Source organism: Microchirus variegatus, assembly GCF_963457635.1.
Source record: "Microchirus variegatus genome assembly, chromosome: 8".
Classification (NCBI taxonomy): domain Eukaryota; kingdom Metazoa; phylum Chordata; class Actinopteri; order Pleuronectiformes; family Soleidae; genus Microchirus; species Microchirus variegatus.
Genome location: NC_139809.1, coordinates 24,907,768 through 24,929,443, shown reverse-complemented (window position 1 = coordinate 24,929,443; position 21,676 = coordinate 24,907,768). Strand labels below are relative to the sequence as shown.

Here is a 21,676-nt window from a genome sequence, read left to right as displayed (position 1 = left end):
AGTGGGAGATGGAGACTGGGAAAACCTATCCCAGCTATTTCAGGACTATTACTCAGCTGTCACTTCACACTTTACACACTGTGGTGACAAGGAGCTGTAGTATGGAGGGCGGCTAAGGGCCAAAAACACACAGCGAGGCACAAGTATGCTCAGAACATTTCTATTTTTGACTCAAGATAATCATGGAGTGGAAGATAAAGGACTTATGAACTGGTAACTGAAGAAACTATTAATGCTATTTTGGGGGTCAGGTTCCTGTACAACGTAACTCACATTGTTGTCTCATGGATTTGTGGGTTATGAAGGAAAGCTAATTTTGTGTTTTTCTGATTTTCTCCTCTCCTGTGAATTTTTGAATCAAGGAATGTCAAAATTCAGTGTGATTATTGAGGATCAGTCAATACTCTTCTCCTCTTTTTTTTCTCCCATTACTCTGGCTCTAATCAGGTGCAGGTGTTGATAACGGATGAGAACGATTGTGTCCCAGAATTCCTCCAGTCCATCTACAGTGTGGATGGAGTCCCTGAGACTGTAACCACGGCAACATCCCTGCTGCAGGGTGAGACTCTTCTGATCCCATTTTTTTTTTTACATCCATCTGTTTCTTTTTGAACTGAGAGCGAAACTATTCAAATGTCACTTTTGCTGCAAGAGCACAACAGATGTATTTGGAGAGAAAAGCTGCTGCTCAGACCTTGAGTCACTGTTTTGGCTCATGCTGAAAGAATGTTTGCTGAAAGATACTAAAAGATCCTTCAGATTGACCACAACACTCGACTAAAGAGCTGCCACAGAGACACCAACATTTGTTATGATTAAACATGTACTTCATGTAAGGATAGATCACTTTTTCCACTATGACATGTGCCTTCCTTATAATTATCATGTCTAGTGCTGTGTTATGCTCACAAATTTGCAGAGGAAAGCTGTCGAGTCGTTTGTTCAATGTGTGATGACCTGCATTATGTTCCTAAAAAAGATCACTGACACTTACTTGCCTGCAAAAAAATTACACATATCATATCACACCTGTGTGCTTCATGTACCTTTGAGATCCAACTGCAACATATGGTATTAGGAACAGTTGTAGAGGAGCACCTCAGAAGGATTTGAGACTTTTTTCTAGCCTGTCACACTTTACTCAGGAAATAGCAGAGGCTCAAGGTAGAAATACCCTTGACAACCCAGGACGTGTACATTAAATACAAAAATGTCCCATTGTTTATGACTGTCCTTTTTACATTTTACCTTTTTCACTGTTGTAGTTGCTGTCAAATGTTCATGTGTCTGTGAGATTTCTGTCCCCCGTGGGCTACCATGGGTGATTTGTGGGAAATCTCTTGCTGGCTATGTTTCTAGTGCATTCTGAGGCTGAGGAAAAATGGAACACATTAAATGTGAAAACAATCAAATACTCAGCCTGGAGTGACAGAGACTGTTGCCGCGGCAGAGTCACTGGTAGAGAGAAAATGGCAGCCACTAAACTGGTGCTTCAACAAAACAGGTCATGGTCTGGATCAATCAGGGGGTGAAGGAGACTTTACTCTGTCAATTAGGAAGTTACAACCTTATGCAATGGACTGAGGCTGATGCACCATGCAAATGTATGACTTTATAGTTCAGTAGTTTCCTCACATAAATGCTCACAATCCCCAACGATCCAGGTGGAGGGGCAAAAAATCTGAATCAAGTGGTCTGTGCTGCACAAAATGTTTCGAGGCATAGAGGCAGTGAAATCCCCATTATCCGCTCATATCTGCTTCTATCAGCTAAAGACATACAGTAGATGACTACTTTACAATGAGGCTATCAATTTTACCTTTACTCTCCAAGGTGGATGGTTAAGAAATTATAAGCAGTGAAGCACGGGTGATCGGGAGTTACAGGGGAAATTAACTTCCCCAGTTCTTGATCATTGATGGAGTCATTCACATTGCACAGACTATGCAAAGATTGTATAGTTAATTGCCAGTCTTGAACTCTATCACAATTATATAGAGCTGGGAAGAAGAATGATGTGTATATGGAGATGCACAGGCTGATGCTCAACGCTGAGCAAATAAACACGTCAAAACAATATGCAAAATGCACGTCTAATGAGTTTGAGGCTAAGAGTGAGTAAAATTTACCAAACAGCTGACTCAGACTTCAAGAGATTTGCAAACAACATTTGGAGCCATAGGCTCACCACACATTAAAGACATATCTACAAATCTTTTTGCTTCAAAATAAAACCATTGTGAGAATTTAATTTGTTATCTTTTTCCTGTCTTTGAGCTCATCTTTGCAAATGATGGCGGTGATCATTCCGGAGGGGTACAGTGCAGTTTGTGTGCAAGTAATTGCAGCTGTCAGACCATATGATCTATTACATGTTTAGCAAGGCCATAAAGGGATAATGATCTACACGGATGTCAACATATTCATCAGATGATGCCGTCTCATCAGCTAATTTTGATTAACTGTGAATTGATGGTCCTTTGTGTAATTTCTTCTCTCTTGTCAGTGTTAGCCACAGACTGCGACTCGGGGTTAAACGCCGAGCTCACCTATTACACCATGAGCCCAGACTTCAGCATTTCACCCCATGGGACTGTTTTCCCTGCGGGCCGACTGGACTATGAGAGGCTGAACCATCTGTATGAATTTGTGGTGATGTCGGTGGACAACGGTGATGAGCCTCATTCTGGTACAACCACGGTCCGTGTGAGGATGGCAAATGTCAATGATGAGGCCCCGGAATTCTCCCAGCCTGTGTAAGCAGCTTAAAACTTTTGTATTATTATATTAATATTGATATTATTATATGTATTTATTTTAATTGTACTGTTCAATGTTTAAATATGAACAAATATCTGTTTGATTCAAACACTGTAAGTTGAGTTCGCACAATGTTGATAATGGACTGTCAGCTTCTCAGTATAGTGGTGTTTAGATCTTCCTTACAATCCTGACATTCATTCCCAGTCAGGTCTGGTAGTTTTGCTTGACAGAGCACATTTTCAGATAAAGAATACAGCATACAAATAATGTTACAAACAAACAACAACAAACAACAAAAATCATCAAAATGTGCAGCTTTGAGTTTCAATTCTTATCTTATCTTCTGTTTTTTTAACCTCCTCCATACAACAATATATGTTTTTAATATTATATAATTAGAACTTTTTTGTGACTATTTATGAAGTTATATATAAAAGAGGACTCCAGACATACTGTATGTTGAATTTAAAAGTTCAAAGCCAAGTGGATTAATAAGCATTGGCAAAAGATGTAGTCACAACAATACAATAATACTCTAATAAGTTGCAAAATGCTAATTTGGACTTGTTCTGTTATAGTTATTGTTACTGTAGCGCATATCACAGAAGCCAAACTGTGGGTGTTAATCATGACCTGATTTCAGCTGCAAAGCAAACTTGTCATCTTTGGCACAAGATGACAAGTTTAGATCATATTCATCTTGTTGGCACTGCTTGATCTCTGCTCATCACACTTCATTATATTGGTGCCTTGCCATCTGACCCCTATGAGGACAGTACATCACGCTCTTCCTCTCGTCAGACTATCAATTGCAATAATATTAGATGTTGGAAGTCCTGCCAAACTTGTGTCAACACTGCATTAGTAAAATCACGACCAAACTCACTGTATAGTGGAAACTCTGGCTTGTGATAACATCAGTCTGGGCCACACTGCTCACAGTAAGCACACAATTAGACTTTGTCTCTGTCATGCAAATCACCACAGAGCCGACATAATTATTACTTGATTATAAAGTAATGAAAGGGAAAGTGTAACTGTTTTTGGATAAATTCCATCCAAGCTCTCTGTCACAGTCTGAAGCAATTTCAGTGTGTGAGTAACAGAGCTCACGGCCCATAGATACACTGTGTTTGAATCCAAAATACAATGGTAACAATATAAAGTAACTCACAGAAAAATAGAAAAGGAAAATAACTTGTGCTCGTTTATGTACAAGTAATTGCTTGGTGCACAAGGCCAGAGAGACAAGTGCACAATTGAATATACATTCCATGCAGCACACACACACATATACACACATTCATTCAAAATCCATAACGTGGTTGGTAACTGCCATCATGTTTACTTTACTATAAGCAGCTTCCACTGTATTTTATTTAGTGTGTTATCACAGTCATCTGGTAGCAAAACAATCTCCTTGTGCCTTAAACACAAATAATGTGTGACATTGTTACCTTTGAAGCTTGTTTGTCGCTCGTTGTACAGTGCTGTAATAAAACCAAGGCTGCACACGGCTACACACAGAGTTTATTTTTGGCCTTCTCTTAAGGTACAGTATGTTATATCCTGACATACAGATCTATAGTGTCCCCAATCACTTTTAAACATATTTCTTTTTGCTACAGCTGTGTGAGTAGGTGGACAGCAACTGTCACAGTAATTCTGCTGCATTTATTCCTCCAAACAAACAAGCTGCTTGTCCTGTCAGTCATGTTTTCAGTGACCTTCACAGAGGACCGTTGCAGACCTCTTGTTACCCACTCTTGTTGCATTGTCAGGTGTCAGTCTCAGTGGGTGGTCAGACAAAGAGCCAAACAAACAGGTGGGCACAGAGGTGGAGATGTAGACAAAAAAATATAACACTGAAAAACAACAAGTGAGGCTTAGTTCCAGGGCAACCGAACAGAGAATACCAAACATTTGTGGTGGGTAGATGGGAGACAGCCGGTCAGATGCTGTATTCAGATAAACAGAGAAGCCTGTCAACAGTCAGACAAATTCTCTTGCTGGACCAGCAGACAGATAGTTGGAAATGCAGGCATTTTTCCAGGCAGGGCGTGTTGGCTGCTTCATCATACCGCGGCTCACTGAGATGTAGATAAAGGCTTCGAGAGCAGAGGAGGACAGCATCCAAAAACACAAAGACAGATGTCGAGGTAGACCGATGCACATTGTGTCAGACTAATGTCAGACTAAATGAGATACTTGGACAGATTATTATTGCCCGGCATGTCCTCTCATCGCATCTGAATGAGCTGCAGAGATGCTCAAAGTGATTGAAGAGAGGGGCCGACAGGCAGAGAACCTATGGAAATGCAAATAGAGAAGAAGAGCAGGACAGGGGACTCATTTATAAAAGAGTAAAAGCATAAATGTGCATGGATGTATGCGCAAAAGCTGAAAGGGACAAAAAATGATCAGATTTATTAAAATGTGCATACAATGCTCCCTTCACAATCTACTCTAAATGTATGCACTGCATGTGGAAGAGCCTTAAATCCCACCCTTAACATCCTCAAACAATGCAATGCAAAGCAGCTGCTGAATGCAGAATGAATTCCGGCTGATTAGTGTTTTTACACGACACCGAGAAGAAGAAGCACTGTGAATGAGGCGAATGAAAGCACACAGAGTGACAGCGTGTTATTGCTGTGGTTAAGAGACGGAGTGTGACAGAAAGGACAGTGACTGAAATTTTAAAAAGTGAGCCAATGTAAAGGTCGAGGGGAAAAATAAGTTTTAGAGTTGGACTGCTGCTGCTGCTGGTGCAGGAGTGGACACACACTGAGCCACCACTGCTGGACACAAGGACTGTCTCTATACTCAGAGAAAACACTGTGTGACACTGTCATCTTATCACAATCTGTGGAAGGGAAAATTCTGGGGCCGATACACAAGCAGTCTCTGTGGACAAATATGAATTTTTCTTTAAAAAAAATAATTGAGCCAACAACTGTACAGATGAATCTGTAATAGTCACTAATTACCATATCTAAACAGGGAATAACAATCCAAGGATTCTGCGACTGTGATATCCCTGACCTGTAGAAATAACAGGAATGTTTTATTCTTAAAGCTGAGCTCATTAAGCCTTTCAGTTCCACACAGCTCTCTTTGCTCCTCAGGATAGCTTCTTCTTTTTTCCCTTTTTCCCCATTTTTGAGTCTGTATTGGCAGACAGAGTGAGGCATTTTACATCTTGACAGCTTCATACAGCAGTACTATGGCTGGAAACATCAAGAGGCATGCATGAAAAGTTAAAAATGAACTTTGTTGTTCAGCAGAACAATTGTTTATTTTAGCATGATTTCGATTTTAATTTCTCATCAATGTTCAGTCTTCCCGTAAAACAACTACCTTGCTTCATCTGCCAATCTAAAGTCAGGAAAAACAACGCTACGACATAAGATAGAAAAACAACACAGAACTTACCCATAACCTTTGGTAATAACTCAAGAAGTCCACAGGGGGTGCTAGAGGTTCTGCACTGGAGCTTTAAAGCTCCCTTAGAGTGGTCCTATCGCATATATATGTGAGTTATGGAGATCTACTTACATACATTAACTTGTTTTTATGGTCAAAAACCTCCTAGTTCGACTATCTCCTCGCTGAAGCTCTCGTCAGCCGTGCTGTTTCAGACTGAAATCTCACACCCAAAAGACAGACTGTGTTGTGATTGGCCAGCCAACGAGAGCTTTCTCAACTGTAGCTATGTCCCAAATGCGAGACCGCAGCCGAGGAAGGGTGGATTCGTCGACCGGATGTTGTCACATTACGTCACAGCGCAGCGCCGTAGGCTGTCCCGAATGAACCGGTCCACCTCGACTGCTCTGTATGCGGCCGAGATATGTGGCCGACGTTAGCTTGTTTTTGAAGGATAGGTCTGGGGTATCCTTCGCCGCCGACCATATCCCACAATTCTTTGCGCGCCAGCAGCAAAACTTTTTCAATCCAACATGGCGGATGTGTTGTGGGAGAAACAAGTTCGTTTTCATACGTAAGTATTACAAATCAGAATGAAATAAACAAAACAACGTTTAACAAATTAAACGTTTCTTCTGTTTTAAATGTTCCGCTATTTATGTAATTAATAAGCACAAGTCACAAGACTGACCGCAGCATTTGCTGTTCGCTGTTGTACTTTCAAACTTTTGTTTTAACTTAAACTTTAATGAACATATATGTGGTGGTTTTATATCATTTATATCATATATCATAACATACACCACACACTGATTGTAGTTGGTGGCAAGTAAGAAACATACGTTAATCATTTTATTTTCTAATAAAATGATGCTCGATGTATTCTCCTCAGAGGTGAGCTCACCTCTTCACTCTGGCAAAGACATAAATGTTGTTGTTGTCTTTCCTAAAAGAGAAGCGTAATGTTATTATGCCTATAATGATCATTTTAACTGTGAGTGGGGGCAGCAACATGTCATTTAAACCCCCGTGCTAAAACTACATCTTCCCTTGTTGTCTTTTGTCTCTGAATAGTACTGTTTTGCAAAGAATGGACCTGCAGGAAATGTAACTCCCTTGCAGGCCAAAAAAACAACTTAAAAAGACAACTTAAAATAAATATTAAGTAAGGATACGGTATGTAGTATGTATATATATTAGTTTGATGTCTGTTCGGTGTTTTACATTACATTTGGTTTATCTTGGGCATTAATAATATACTTTTGAAATGTACTTTCATTGTTGTTTTTGTTGACTTGATGAATCCCCTGTTTCAGGATTGCAAGTGTCAGAATGGGGAAGCCCACTGCTGCAACTTTGTCCTGCGATGTCCTCAGGGATGGAGTGCTTCTGTCCCAGCACCTCATCCATGAGGACAGACAGACCAGGGCAAAGTTGCAGCAGTGGGTGAAGAGGAGGACGATTGGGTGGAGGAGGAGGAGGATGATGATGATGATGATGTGGAGGACCCAAACAGACCAGAACCTCAGAGGAGGAAGAGGGACAGAGACGGTGAACTTATTGACCTCCTCAGGGAAGAGAGGAGAGAAATGAGAGGAGGATGGAGAGACTCCTCCCTATCCTTCAAAGATGTGTCCTCATATTTATTATATTTTTGTTTATATTTTTTGATAATAAATACACTGTTAAATAGTATCTTGGATTTTATTATTTTAACATAAAAAGCTATATATGTATGTGTGTGTACGTGTATATATATATACATATATATATATATATATATATGTATATATATATATATGTGTGTGTGTGTAAATTAACAACATTTACATTAAATAGAATATAAATGTCTTGGTTGAGAAGATCCAGAAGCACAACCAGGGCTTCTCTGCTCAGCCTGAAGTCTGCCCATGTGTCGTCCTGCCTGAAGAATCTTTCCAGCATGAGAACAAACATGTTGATCCTACAATAGTGAAGACAAACTACTTACTACTTTACTTTAACAGCTTAATCATTTCTTAGATTTTTAGATAAAGTTTTTCAGCTGATGACTTAAACTATATATGTGTGTATACACATGTGTATGTATATATAGATATATACACAAGATTATGTTTACTTTCTGTTTCTGTGAAGTAGGTACTACATGACAAGCTCTACAAGGGAAAATGACTCCTGATACAGTGACATTGTATTATATCTGATGAGCTTGGATTAAGATTACTGTTTAATTTACTGCTGTAAATTTTAGTTTGGGCTCAGATTTAAGTACTTAATATACATATGGCTGGTTTAATTTACAGTGACATATCAGATTATACTGTATACAATTATGATAGGATTGTATGGCTGCAAAGTGACATTTATTATGCGTCTATAGGATTTCTATAGGAGTTCACAGCATAACCATGTTTATATTACCTGTTCATGTTTGTCTTTCAACCTGAGACACATCACACGCCGGCATCTGTGGTAAAGGTTCTTCATATGTAATATTAATATTGTTATTATTATTATAATAATCTAAAGGCTCCATCCAAACTAAACTAAATTAAAATGAATGGTAAACGTACCTAAAACAGACTAAACACTATACTACTATAACTAATTTACAACTAAATAATGATTGTAATGATAGAATAATGAATTATTTTGAAATAATGAATCGTTCTTTAAGATAGTTAGCGCAGATTAAGTAGACTATTTTACGAACACTAATACTAATAAAGTAGCTCTAGCTTCGGGAATCGGGAAGAATTAGTGACGGCTTGCCGCTTAGCGACGGCATGCTAACCAGTTAGCGTCGTCTACCGCCTGCCGTAAAGAAGAAGTAGAAGAAGAAGAGGTAGGCTAGACCGTCTCATTTCGCAGCGTTTGACTTCCGAGTCCTCCGGCGGCTGCGGTCCACGGCGACTGCGGTCCACATCGGCCGCGACCGACGTCGACCGCGGTCTCCTATTTGGGACATAGCCTGTATTTTTGCCAGGTACCTGGAAGTGATGTAATCAGCACGTCAGCTCTCAGAAGTGCAGCTCCCCCTCTGGGACGGTGGATGCACTGCTACTCATTATCAAAACATTGCTTTAACAATGTTTAAAAATTGCATTGTCACGACTGCCCGCCGTAAGTCTTTTTATGCCTTTGATCCAGAGTCTGAAGACACTGTCGCAAGTGCAACACCTCCACAACGGACGGTTTTCTTCTTCTGCGATTCAATGTACGCAACCGGACAAGTGCCTGGAGCAGGAGGATCTGCTGTTCAGGAGAAGTGATCCTTACTTGATTCCAGGCTTTTTCAGAGCGCTTGCAGAGCCTAATACAATCAATCCCAGCGTTCTCAGCAGTGGCTGAACTGTTTGTTTTGAAACTTTAGGGCTTCATAAACGAGGTGATGGCGCAGATACACACCACAAAAACAGCGTTAATTGGAACTTCCAGTCTATGGGAGCGTTAAAAAGGCGCTTAAAGCAGAAAGGTGAACATTTTATGCCAGTGGTGAATTGTGGTTGGTTTTGTCAATCAAATATTATAGTCTTCTAATGGTGCCTAGTTTTAGACGATTTGAGAAAAAAAACGTTTTCTCCCCCAAAGAATCGTGATATTTCTAGCTGATAAACAGAAACAACTAAAAGTTGCAGTTGGCAATTTAGCTTAAAATGTTTCAGAAGTGTCAGTGTTATCTGCAATCCAGGTTTTTGAAAAAGGTATTTTTCAGTTTCATTTGTTTATTAAGGCTCACATTTGTGCCTTGTCCTGTTTTGAGAGGCTCTAATTATTTTGGCCAAGCACTTTATTTTCTTACAGTGAACACTGAGGCGAAGCTAAAAAAAAAAATAAAAAAGTTTCTTCTCCACTTTTATTGTTAGCAGGGGCAGCTAAATACAACCAATCCATACAATCAAATCATAATACTTGGAGAATCACAAATTGAATTGGCAATGCAATTATTGTGATACAATTGATTCATGACAAAAGCATTTTGTCCCAGTCGAGTAGTTGTGTTTCCAGCATTACGACTAATTACTTCACACCGCGACTAATTAAATGCGACATTCAGCAGCGCCACATATTGTGTGGAAATACAAGTTTGTCAGGTGAAAACAGTTTATTTTGAGTGCACATGACAGCATCATGTTCTCACCATGCAGCAATTTTACACACAAACCTTAGGAAAACTAACCCGATGGTCAGTGCGTGAGATGATCATTAAATTAACGTCATTTGCTTCCACACATTTTACAGTTGAACACAAATAAAACAACTTGTTTCAGCATCATATGATTCACTAGATCTATAATCTGGTTTCCCCTGTCTAAATAATGTTTGTATGCATTGATCAGAGTTGACACAGGTGCACACAGTTCCAGTTTATCCTTGTTAATGCCAACTTTTGAGAAGTGGTGTATGCACTTTTCAGGCTCCATTTTGTGCATATAAGCAATGGTTATAAATGAGGCTCCCGGAAGAGAGACAGACAGTTAGACAAGCAGGACGACTAACTCTGAGTCTAACTTCACAGTTCAGTGAGAAGCACGGAGATGCTTCAGGAAGAAAAGCAGAGGGAGTGTATACCATATGAGCTGCGGAGAGGTGGCCTCAGAACCCGGTGACAGATTGCAGGTCACTCATGTTGCCACAGAGACTGCTGCGGCTGGCGGAGATGAATCACCCATCAGCGTTCTTCTGTAAACCATCAATCACCTCTGACTTCACACTGCAGACACTGATCCTTAACCCCACCCTTCCCTCACTCCCCCATCCCACAGATAACGCATACTTACACATGCACGCATGTTAGCAGGCGATACAGCAGTAAAAACTCACCGGGGATGAGTTCTGCTGACGAATCAACTTAAACTCTTTAACAACACAACCTCCCTCTTATATTTAGCTGCACTCTCTCCAACTCCCACATAATCACCTAACCTGTCACTTCGGTGACAGTCTTTCTTCTTGTCACCTGCTTCTTCTTTTGCTCCCCTTTTCACTTTGTTCTTCATTTTTCTTCATCTCCACATCTTTCAAATCCTGTAGTTCATCTCCGCCCAGTTGTGCTCTGCACCACCGTGGTAAATCAGTCTCCTGTGTCTCGATGGGCATCCTGCTGCCCATGGCACAGAGCGAGCAAATCACTGTTGACATTTTAAAAGGCACTGGATCAAATGGCCCACAGTGGGCTGGATGTGTGGATGCACCATTTGTTACATGACTCCAACATCCCAGTAGACATTATCATTTGTCTCTGGTCTTGCCAGCTAAGAGGACAGGTTAAATCATAGTGACACGCCAAAGCAACAACCATAAGCCTTCTGATGCTTTAGACTGTGTAAATGATGCATGTCTCCTGTCTCTGTGTGTGTGTGTTGTTTCTGCCATAGACGCGTGACGCCCATGTGTGTGCACTCAATCTCGTTGACTTGTTAAACCTGAGCTCTTCTTTACAGATATCGAACTTTTGTTTCTGAGGATGCCGGCCCCAACACCCTCGTTGCCACTGTGTTGGCCAAAGACCCAGATGGTGATGGTATAATCTACTCCATAACAGCAGGCAACGAGGACGGAAACTTCATCATTGACAGCCAGAAAGGTGATATGTCTTCATTTTCCAGCCAGGCTTTGCATTTGCAGCATTGGCTCTAATTGACAGGCTTTCCGTCAAATTACACATTCAATTTTCTCTAATACATTCCGAGTACAGTGGTGTGCAATAAACGCCGGCTACTTTCCGAGCCAATATGAAAAGATATTGAGAGCTGATATTAAAATCTGTAATTTCAATGCGTGTGATGCTTTTTTCTATTATTGGGGTCATAAATATAAACAATGGTATTCTTTTGGAGAATTCCACCCTTCGGTTCTTGGTTCTGTGGATACAGAGATGAATGTTCCTCACGTTACTGTGCTTTTCCACAATTTAGGACTGCACAGTTTATCTTTTTTATTCACCCTTTGATCCGAAACCAGTGGCAATTGCTGTGACATTTGTCACCCAGCCCTTTCAATTCAATTTCACAACAACTGCTCTATCATAGCTCACAATCTCCAGGCTGCATTCCGCCTCCCTTTCTTTTGTGTCGTCTTTTTATTTTCCTTTCTACCAATTTCTAGTGTTTCCTTGCTGCAAGAAAATGCAAAGGCTGACATCCTGTGGGTGCAGGAAAACCAATATACAGCTTCCCACTTACTGACTGTCCAAAGAGTGCTGGCTCATTGAATAGCTGCTGGAGCTCATGTTGTATTTGTAAACAAGGCTGACATTTTAGCTGGGAGAATTACCATGTACATCCCACAGTTCACTTATTTTAATGTAGTGATGCAGTTTTGTCAGTGTCACGCGTTGTCATTAGGAGCGAAGACCCTTCTTCTGTGGGCAGCCAGGCTCACAAGTAAATTGGGAGAGGGAAGTCAGGCGCTCACATCTGTGTGTATCAGCATGCTGTGTTTTCTTTAATCAAGAGCATTGGAGGAGATGAATAGAAACACAGTGAGAGAATGAAAAAAAAACCTCCCCATGCTCTCACTTCAATGAGTTTCCCCCCACATCACAGGCTGCCTGCTCGTCCTGCAACCTCTGATGTTTTTTTTTTTGTATTACTGTTGACGAGAAAGATGTTGACTCAGATGCTGCATCTTTTTATCCGACGTTTTATCTCGACTGTTACATGAAAGCAGACAAAGGGGGGAGAGAGGAACAGCTAATAGGCATCTGCTGAGCCATGTTAACTTCTAACCTGAGTCACTTACTAGTTTATGTTTTTGTTCAAGTGCTCGAGTTGGATGAGCATCTTTAGGGGAGAGCGTGCAATTATTAGATTAGAAATGTGACAGAGTCACCACTGTGAAATTGGTTTTTGGATTTTGTCTGTATATGAGATTTTTTTTTTTTTTTACCATTCGGTGGCCTTTGAGGTGAATTTCCACCACTTGCTATCTCTTTACCGATTTCAAAAACAACAGCAATTCCAAGAACAACAAGCAGTGTACACTAACTGGTGTTTTTATTGATAGCACAGCCCTTTCCATTCAAGGCCACAGTGGCAACAGCGTCCTGTGTAATGACTAATGGAATGGTTGTACTCGCTCTGTTATGACTGACAATGTTTTATAATGTGTAATTTAATGGATTTAATGGTGTTCTTTTGTAGGGCTGATTCGTCTCCGCTCCACTCCTCTACCCATGCTTCAAGGGCTGGAATATGTTCTGAATGTAACGGCCACAGATGACAATGTTTCGGGTGGGCCGCACCCTCTCTCATCCACCGCTCGGGTAATTGTCGGGGTCGATGATGTCAACAACAACAAACCTGTATTTGAAGAGGTGAGGATCTTTTTTTCAGGGAAAAGTGGTTCTATAGTTAGCTCGCATCTTACGGCGTATCCCTTGGATGACTCCCAGTTTTTTTGTCTCCATCTGGGCAATTGAAAAATTGAAGTCACTTAACAACTAAGGGTGTCCTCATATTATATAACATGTTATTCCTTTGAAGATTTTTAGATATCCCTCCTGCTTGCACACACGCAAACATAACATTATTTATTACACTTACTATTAGTCATGTGAGGTTGAACCTTGGGTGGAGCTAACAGCTAACTTGGTAAGTCTGCAGAAATGTTTGTTACTTTGGGTGGAACCTGAAATATCATTACATGCCACTCTTGCTTTTGTTCAATGATTGTCCACTCAGGAGGACAGTTTATCTTGCTCGTGTCATTGCTGCAAAATATCATCCCCGTCTTATTTTTATAAGTCCAAGCTGTGTGTCACAGCGCCCTCTGTTGGACCACGCAATCACTACAGATGGTCTGCGCACCTCAGGGGCTGTATTTCTAAGAACTTGAACATGTTTTGAGTTCAAACTTTAGCATTAAAGTTCAAACATTTATCGAAAAGCCGTGACACATAGTTCCACATGGCGAACTATTTTCAGAATGAGGCACAGATTGGAAAAAAAAAAAAGTTTTAATTCAAATTCAAGGAATTAGTTTTTTTTTTTTAATACAATCGTTTGCCTTCTTGCAAAGAGTTACATCACGAGATTGATACCCTGTTATGTCAGTCAGTCTAGCTGAAGGACTATGAGCACCACTGACAGCTGGGCCTTCCTTTGTTCAAACTAACAAAATATGCACTATATTGTCGCAAGGACAAGTTGCCACACCAGAGAATCTGAAAAAAGCGGCTGACAGGTTTTGTTACCTTTGCATAGAGCCAGTGTAGCTGTGTCCCTATGTTTTCAAATCAAAGAATGCCTGTCTCCTGCTCCAAGAGCATTTCAGCTATTCCTCCCTCTTCCCTCTTCCAACTCCTCAGCCTCGGCATTCTCATTTTCCTGGCCTGTGTTTCTCTCCACTCTGTTTTCCCATGAGTTCTGATTAGCCTGCACACCCACTCTATCTTTAGGCGCTCTATTGGGATTTCAATTAATTTATGAAAAAAAAAAAAAAAATTGCAACATCATCACAATATACCATACCTGTTTAATTAACTTCCTACTTAATGAGGATTGACTTGAACTTCAGCAGAAGACAAGTTCCTGAGGTTTTTCGTCTGGACTGAAAATGTTGGCAACTTGATGTGTTTTAATAATAAATTATGCCTCAGAACCATTCCAGGCAAATATAATATTTACTCAAAGAGCTACAAACGTCATACTGTTTGTGGCTTTACATCCCATGAACCGTCAAATTATTTTTTTTCTTTCGCTCATCCTTTGATCTATTTTTTTTTCCGCATCACTCTCACCCCTCCTTGGCTATTGTTTGCCTTTTTTTTTTCATGGTCATTCAGTTGAAAGAGTATCTTGCATTTATATCTGATTTAAAAAAAAAGCAAGGACTCCAGAGAGCAGCTCTTTATCTGGGGCATATTTTCATTAGGGGGAATGGATTGAATTCTGGGCTAAGCTGTTCGTTGCTGCCTTTAAAAAAAAATAAAAAATCAGCTCAGGTCTTTTATTACCTTAGATGTACTCTGTAGCTACAAGGTCTTAACTGTGTTTAATGCACACGTGTGTACTGACCTCAAGGCCTTTATTGTCTTTTTTACCCGATATTTTCAATAACAGAACATATTCTGACACTATATCCCCATATATGAAAAATGTCCTTTATGTTTGTGTCTTTCCTTTCTCTTCTCCTCCTGCTCTCTATCTCAGTGCCAGCAATATCGCGAGCAGGCTTCAGTGCTGGAGAACCAGCCGACGGGGACTTTTGTGTTGCAAGTGCATGCTGTGGATGCAGATGAGGGAGCAAATGGAAAAGTCAAATATGGCTTAATGCACAGAGACAGCGCCATGCCTGCCTTCAGAATTCATCCAGACACAGGTAGCGTGGCCACAGATTGTCTGAGTTAAAATAGGTCTCAATTAGACATAGAGCGCAGAGTCTATAGAGAGAGACAGTTCTGCATTCTCGCTGTAAATGACATTTCTAATGGTCATTGCAGTTGAACCGTGATGCAGGAGGAGCAGAGACGTTAACATAATTCACATTTCTATCTTTAAGAATGCGAGTCAAAGGCAACAAACTCTCTTGATCCTCATTTCGTTTAATCTGGCCAAGCTTTGTGTGGCTCGTATTCTGCATGAATTAAATGGCAAATACAGATGTGGGAATGACTTGATGTGTAGATAGAAGAATGGTTGGTTATGCAGATTGGTGGATGAACGGATGCACACATGGGTGATGGGTGAAAAGAAAATTTGCTGAATGGATGAACGAGTGTATATGTATTTATGCGTTTGTGTTTTGCTGGGGATCTGGGACGGGACTGATTATTGTTCTGCATTTACAGGAACGATTGTGACAGCCAGACAGTTCGACAGGGAGCGGCAGAGAGAGTATGCAATTACAGTAACGGCCACTGATTGGGCAGAGGAGCCGCTCATCGGCATCTGTCAGCTCACCATCCAAATACTGGATCAGAATGATAACAGCCCCAAGTTTGAGAATTTGCGCTATGAGTGTAAGTGTTGCTGGTTTCCAAATGAAATATAAATATCAGTGAATCGCTGAAGCAGACCATAACAAATCGCCTTAAAAGTGCTGAAGCAAATAGGGTGAGATGAAGATGTGGATGGCTATATGCTATTAAAAAAATAAATAAAAAATATATAAAAACATCCATTGCCCTACTTTATAAAATTGCATAAATACCTTGGTGTCCCTGGCGATGAAAACCTAAATCACTTATGCATTATAGAAAATGTCTATAATATCCATCATACTCCATCGCTCTTCAAAAAATATCACTCTTTGAGCCCATATAACTTATTTCCACCCACTGTAGATTTTCTGAGAGAAGACACTTTGGTCGGCACCAGTTTCCTCCGTGTTGCAGCTCATGATGATGACTTTGGCACCAATGCAGCCATCACTTACTCCATGTCCCTGGACCAGCCTGAGTACCTGGAAGTCAACCCGGTCACTGGATGGGTCTACGTTAACCAGCCCATATCACAGGTCAGTGGAGCAGTTATTAGTTGGCTTTACACACAAACACACATGGGAGTGTGTGGGCTTGTGGCAACAAATTAATGAATGAGCCATGCACCTCAGAGTGCTCCCACTCTGGGGTATAATGTAGAGGAAGAAGAGGAAGAAGATGGAGAGACACTTCAGAATAAACAAAATATTAGACAAGTGCAGTGTGTAACTTGGGTTAGGGGTTAAATATTAACACATACAATAGAATACAAGTGTCCAATGAATCAGCTCTGCATGACTGTGTGTTCTCAGTATAGTGGTGTTTAGATTTCGTGTTGTCCAGCAAAAGACAGTGATTAATTTTAAGTCAAGGCGGACAGAGACAACAGCAACATTGTGTTGGTAAAAATAAAAATAAAAAGACAGTTTGCAAACAGGTCGGACGATGACTGAGAACACAGTCATAGTCAAGTTTTCAGTGATTAAGTTATTTCTCGTGCGCAAACTGGTCATTTAGCAATTTAACTAGATGGGGTTGTGACAGACATTATATTTTTAACAGTTTCTAGCAATTGTTTTTTCAGACAATGCCACACAGGTTATTTACAAATGTAAGGGGAGTAAGTAACTTCACAGTCAACCATTTCAAAAGACACCTTCTTCACCTGTGGGATATACATGCTATTGGCAGTTGCAAAGCAATTCTCACACACATTACTGCTTCCGACAGGATTGGAGTTGATAGATAAGACAGGAAAAAAATTATTTAAGATAAAATGCTCCGGATCTCGTCACATTCTGATCTTGTGAGATCTCGTGGCACGAGACCAAACAGAGGCAGAATATTAACATCAACAACAAATAAATCATCTGCTCTCTGGCACTCCTCCTGTTATTTAACATTTCAAAATGAAGTAAAAAGCTTTGCAGAATGAATCCAAGTTAATGGTACAGGTTTGTAAAGAATATAATTAACACAAAGCAAAGACTCTGTCTGTCCTAAAATACGCTTTGATATGTCAAAATCTTGGGGCCTGAGGATTATGCTTGTGATTAGGCTCACAAAGCATGGCTGCCTTGAAGCTGAGAGATTCTCAAAAAAAAAAAAAAAGAAACCAAGAAGCCATGCTGAAACTGCTAGACATCATTTCCATCAAGTTAATAAGCAGTTCTTTTTTAAAGGCGTTTGTTATCAATATAAGTACATTCATAACACCGTCACTTCACTAGATGTTTTTCAACTAACTGACAGAAGTGAATTACCTTGTCCGTGTCAGCGATGTTACATCCCCTCCCCCCTTTTTTTCCCCTCATTTTGAATGTTGTATATTTTCACTCAGGCTATTTGCATCTTTCCATTTTTCCACCTATTCACAAATAAGAGTGGCGAGAAGCCTGACACAGTGCTACAGAGCTCTCTATTATTTAGCACACTTTTTACCACTGGTGTTAGAAGTCAGCGATAGCTTTGCCATGGACCTCATGCAAAATGGAAAGCTGAAAACCTTGCAGAACAAAGCCGCTGAACAAAGCCCTCATCTAAATTACCCCAAAATGAGTGTGCTTAAGCCAAGATTATAAAAAGCACTTTATAAATTATGACATAAAAAATTATAAATGTCTCAGCCGGTCAGAGACATTGTCCCATTTTTTGATTTTGTCATCACAATTAAGTTGTGATTGAAGTGACCAAGAACTGAGGAGGAATGTTCCCGCCACATTTGACAGTAAAATGTGCAACACATTTCACAATTAATTAGCATTTCATTGGAATATGAAGGCCAATAAGCAACAGTGAATATTCATATGCCTTACAGCAACAGCACATAGAGCTGAACTGATGCAGCCAAACACCCTCAACAGTACAGCTCCACGTAGAACAACACAAAGAGATAGAGAGGGTTTTGTGTCTATAGTCATAATATTATTTTGGACTTTTTCTGGTTCAGAGCTGATACTTTTATGCCGTGGTTGGGTGTCACCTCAAATTCAGTCAGCCAATAATTTATTGTAAAAGCAGCAGCTGCCTGGTCCACATTTGACATCACAGATTATGATCTTTGTGCTATGGTTTCGAGATTTAGAATGGAATTGTACAAATACTAATTGGATTGTACCAGGAATAGAAAACGTAATTAAAAGTTAAGGGAGACTTCCTTTTTCTTTAATGTGGCTACTGTAGCACAACTACAGAGTTGTTAGGTCGTGATTTGCATTGGTTGAATAATACAGTTTATGGGTGAAATGTTATGTTCTACCAACGGGATACTTATGTGAGCTTCTTCTTTTATTATTAAGGGCGCAGTGTCACTATAACTAGAGTTATCTTATGGAAGCGGGTACAGAGAAATACAATTATCCAATATGAGTAAAAAGGCCCTTTAGCGGATTCAAGAAGGCTTTAGTCTTCATACTGATGTGAGTATAACATTGATGTTACACATTATCTCATTAAGATAAACAAAATTAAATGCTATAATCACCTCTTAAAGACATTTCTAGTGTCCCCCTACAGTGTACATGTTCATGAAATATAGTTCCTTGGTCAGTTTTAAGCCTTTATTTCCTACTGGTTTAATTATAACAAAAGTAGAGGAGCTTTCGTAAAACATGATTTATATCCTAATACATTTGTGTGAGACACACACTGCCGCTGTTGTTTTTGGCTAAATTAAATGTATTTCACAGTGGTGTTCATAAAACAGCTTCAGTCTCAGGGCATGTTGTCAAGGCGGTATTATACATGCATGTGTGTTATCTTATAAATGTAAAGTTTGGTGTCACCTATACATTTATTTTTGTGTGTTTTCCATTAAAAGTCACACTTTTATTCATCAAAAGAGTTGCAAAATGAATTGAAAATATAGTCAAGACATTGACAAGATTAGAAATAATGATTTGTATTCAAAATAATAATTTTGCCCTTCAAACTTTGCTTTTGTCAAAGAACCAGCAATACTGTTTTCAAGGGTTTTCTAATCATCCAATAGCCTTCTAACGCCATTAGCAAATACAATGTACCATAACACTAGAACGCTGGAGAGATGGTTGCTGGAAATGGGCCTCTATACACCTATGTACATATTCCATTAAAAAACAGACGTTTGAAGCTGGAATAGTCACATTAACAATGTAAAGAGTGTATTTCTGATTAATTTATATTAATTGGAAAAAAAGTGTTTTTCCTTCAAAAATAAGGACATTTCTAAGTGACCCCAAACTTTTGAACGGTAGTGTATATGTATGTTAAATTTGTGTGTGATGAAGGTGTGGAAACGCTGATAATCTGAACTCTTCCTCTTGACCACAGAGGACTTACATTACACGGGACATCGTAGCAACTGACGGGGGAGGCCGGAACACCTCTGTGGAGCTGGCAGTCACCATCACCAATGTCAAGAACCAGCCTCCACAGTGGGAAGAGGAGAGCTACAGCGTTGTCATTCCAGAGAACACTGCCAGAGACACACCAATAGTGGTATGTATGCATGTCAGATAGCAGGTATTAGCGGATTAATTGTTTTTGCCAATTAATAAGCTCTGACATGACGTTTTTCAAACAGTGGACACTGGTGCAGACAGTCTCTGCCTGTCATGTAGAGACACAGATAACTGTTCTGAATTGAGGCTCCACAGCCATTGTTGCCACTGGCTATTAGCAAGCCCAGAATAAATTATGGGTCATTGCTATATTTGGTAATTTAAAGGCCATTTTTGCTGAAAATGTGTGTATACGCAGTTTTTCCTCCAGATTATTCATAAGCAAATCAACTGTTTAAGGCACTCCAAGCAAACAAGCAAAAACAACCTTCAGAGCATGAGCGCCATTGTACTAGTACTGATGGGTCCACAGTGTTTTGAGTTTACAAGTGCGGCTATGAGGTGAATTCAGTGACCCTCAGAAATAGCAATGCTTTTGCACAGACATTCAGTTCACTCAACAGCAAATGACTGCTACTGCTGCCACCCTGTGGGTGAAGATGCACTCCTAACCAGGTATTAGATCATTGACGATGTACACAAATACACTTCATTTTTTATAATCATATAATCATTGATAAAACACAGCTCAGCTCTATGTCTATTTAATTTCGGGTAGGACTGTTGGCTGACTAATCAGTTATTGTCTTGTCCTTTCTTTCTTTCTTCAAACTATCGTTATTCTATCAGCCTTTAAAAATCCACTATCTGTCAGCCGCTAGCAGGTTCCCAGTTTATAACAGGACATACTGCATGCTGTTGTGCATTTTTCTTGATCTTGAGTTGCTGTAATTGAATTAGCTGATGGTTTGTTTGCTTGCACACAGTCTGAGCATTATTTAGACACCATGTTCTCTTTGGATGCACTGCTGAAATCATCATCAGTGCTCTAAAAATTCAACTCCTTTTATTTATTCATTTTGAAATGTTTGCACTGAAACAAATGATTTTCACTGCTGCCTACTTAAATTCATCTTAAATATTTCACATGATGCTCAACCTGGCCAGCACATGTGTTTTTCCCCTCAATGTCTTTACAAGGTGATTCACCTTGAGGAAATCTGATATTATGTCAGAAAATCAATAATCACAATAATTAAAATTTAACACAATATAAGCTGCTTTTAGACCACAAACAACAAATACATTATATTTGACAATCCGATCTTGATGTAAAGTAAGCGTTGATAGAGCTGAGATAAGAAATAGCTTGACTGCAAATTCATGAGCAGCTCCACGTCTCAGTGAGTAGCATGTTGTGTACCCATTTTTCTTTCACCAAATTAACCATATCCATGTTGTTTCTAAACATAAGCTCATTGCCTCTTAGCTCAAGCTCATAATCTAATTCTGCAAGAAGGCAAAAGAGCACATTTCCCAATTTAAAAAAAAAAAAAAACTGTTCCTTTAAGCCCAGACTAATAACATTCTTTTGGTGGGTAAACAGCTCACAGCAGTTGAGAATAAACTATGAAGCAGGAGTAAAAAGGTTATTCGCATTGCAACCATGTACAAAAATAAAAAATATTGGTTGACTATATATTTTCACAAACTTGTTGTGCACACTTGAGTACACCCCAAC

At 39.8% G+C, this 21,676-nt stretch overlaps 1 protein-coding gene across 1 annotated transcript in view; it reads left to right on the top strand.

The window, feature by feature from the left end:
• LOC310930307 (neural-cadherin-like) overlaps positions 1-21,676 on the top strand; it is a gene marked incomplete at both ends in the record, with an annotated part of 101,715 nt that overhangs the window by 39,343 nt on the left and 40,696 nt on the right. Inside the window, 8 exons of the mRNA XM_083893240.1 lie at positions 448-559; positions 2,507-2,756; positions 11,634-11,776; positions 13,335-13,507; positions 15,345-15,513; positions 15,983-16,153; positions 16,478-16,650; positions 19,925-20,092. Coding sequence (XP_083749366.1) covers positions 448-559; positions 2,507-2,756; positions 11,634-11,776; positions 13,335-13,507; positions 15,345-15,513; positions 15,983-16,153; positions 16,478-16,650; positions 19,925-20,092 — 1,359 coding nt within the window. The remainder of the gene's footprint in view (positions 1-447; positions 560-2,506; positions 2,757-11,633; positions 11,777-13,334; positions 13,508-15,344; positions 15,514-15,982; positions 16,154-16,477; positions 16,651-19,924; positions 20,093-21,676) is intronic.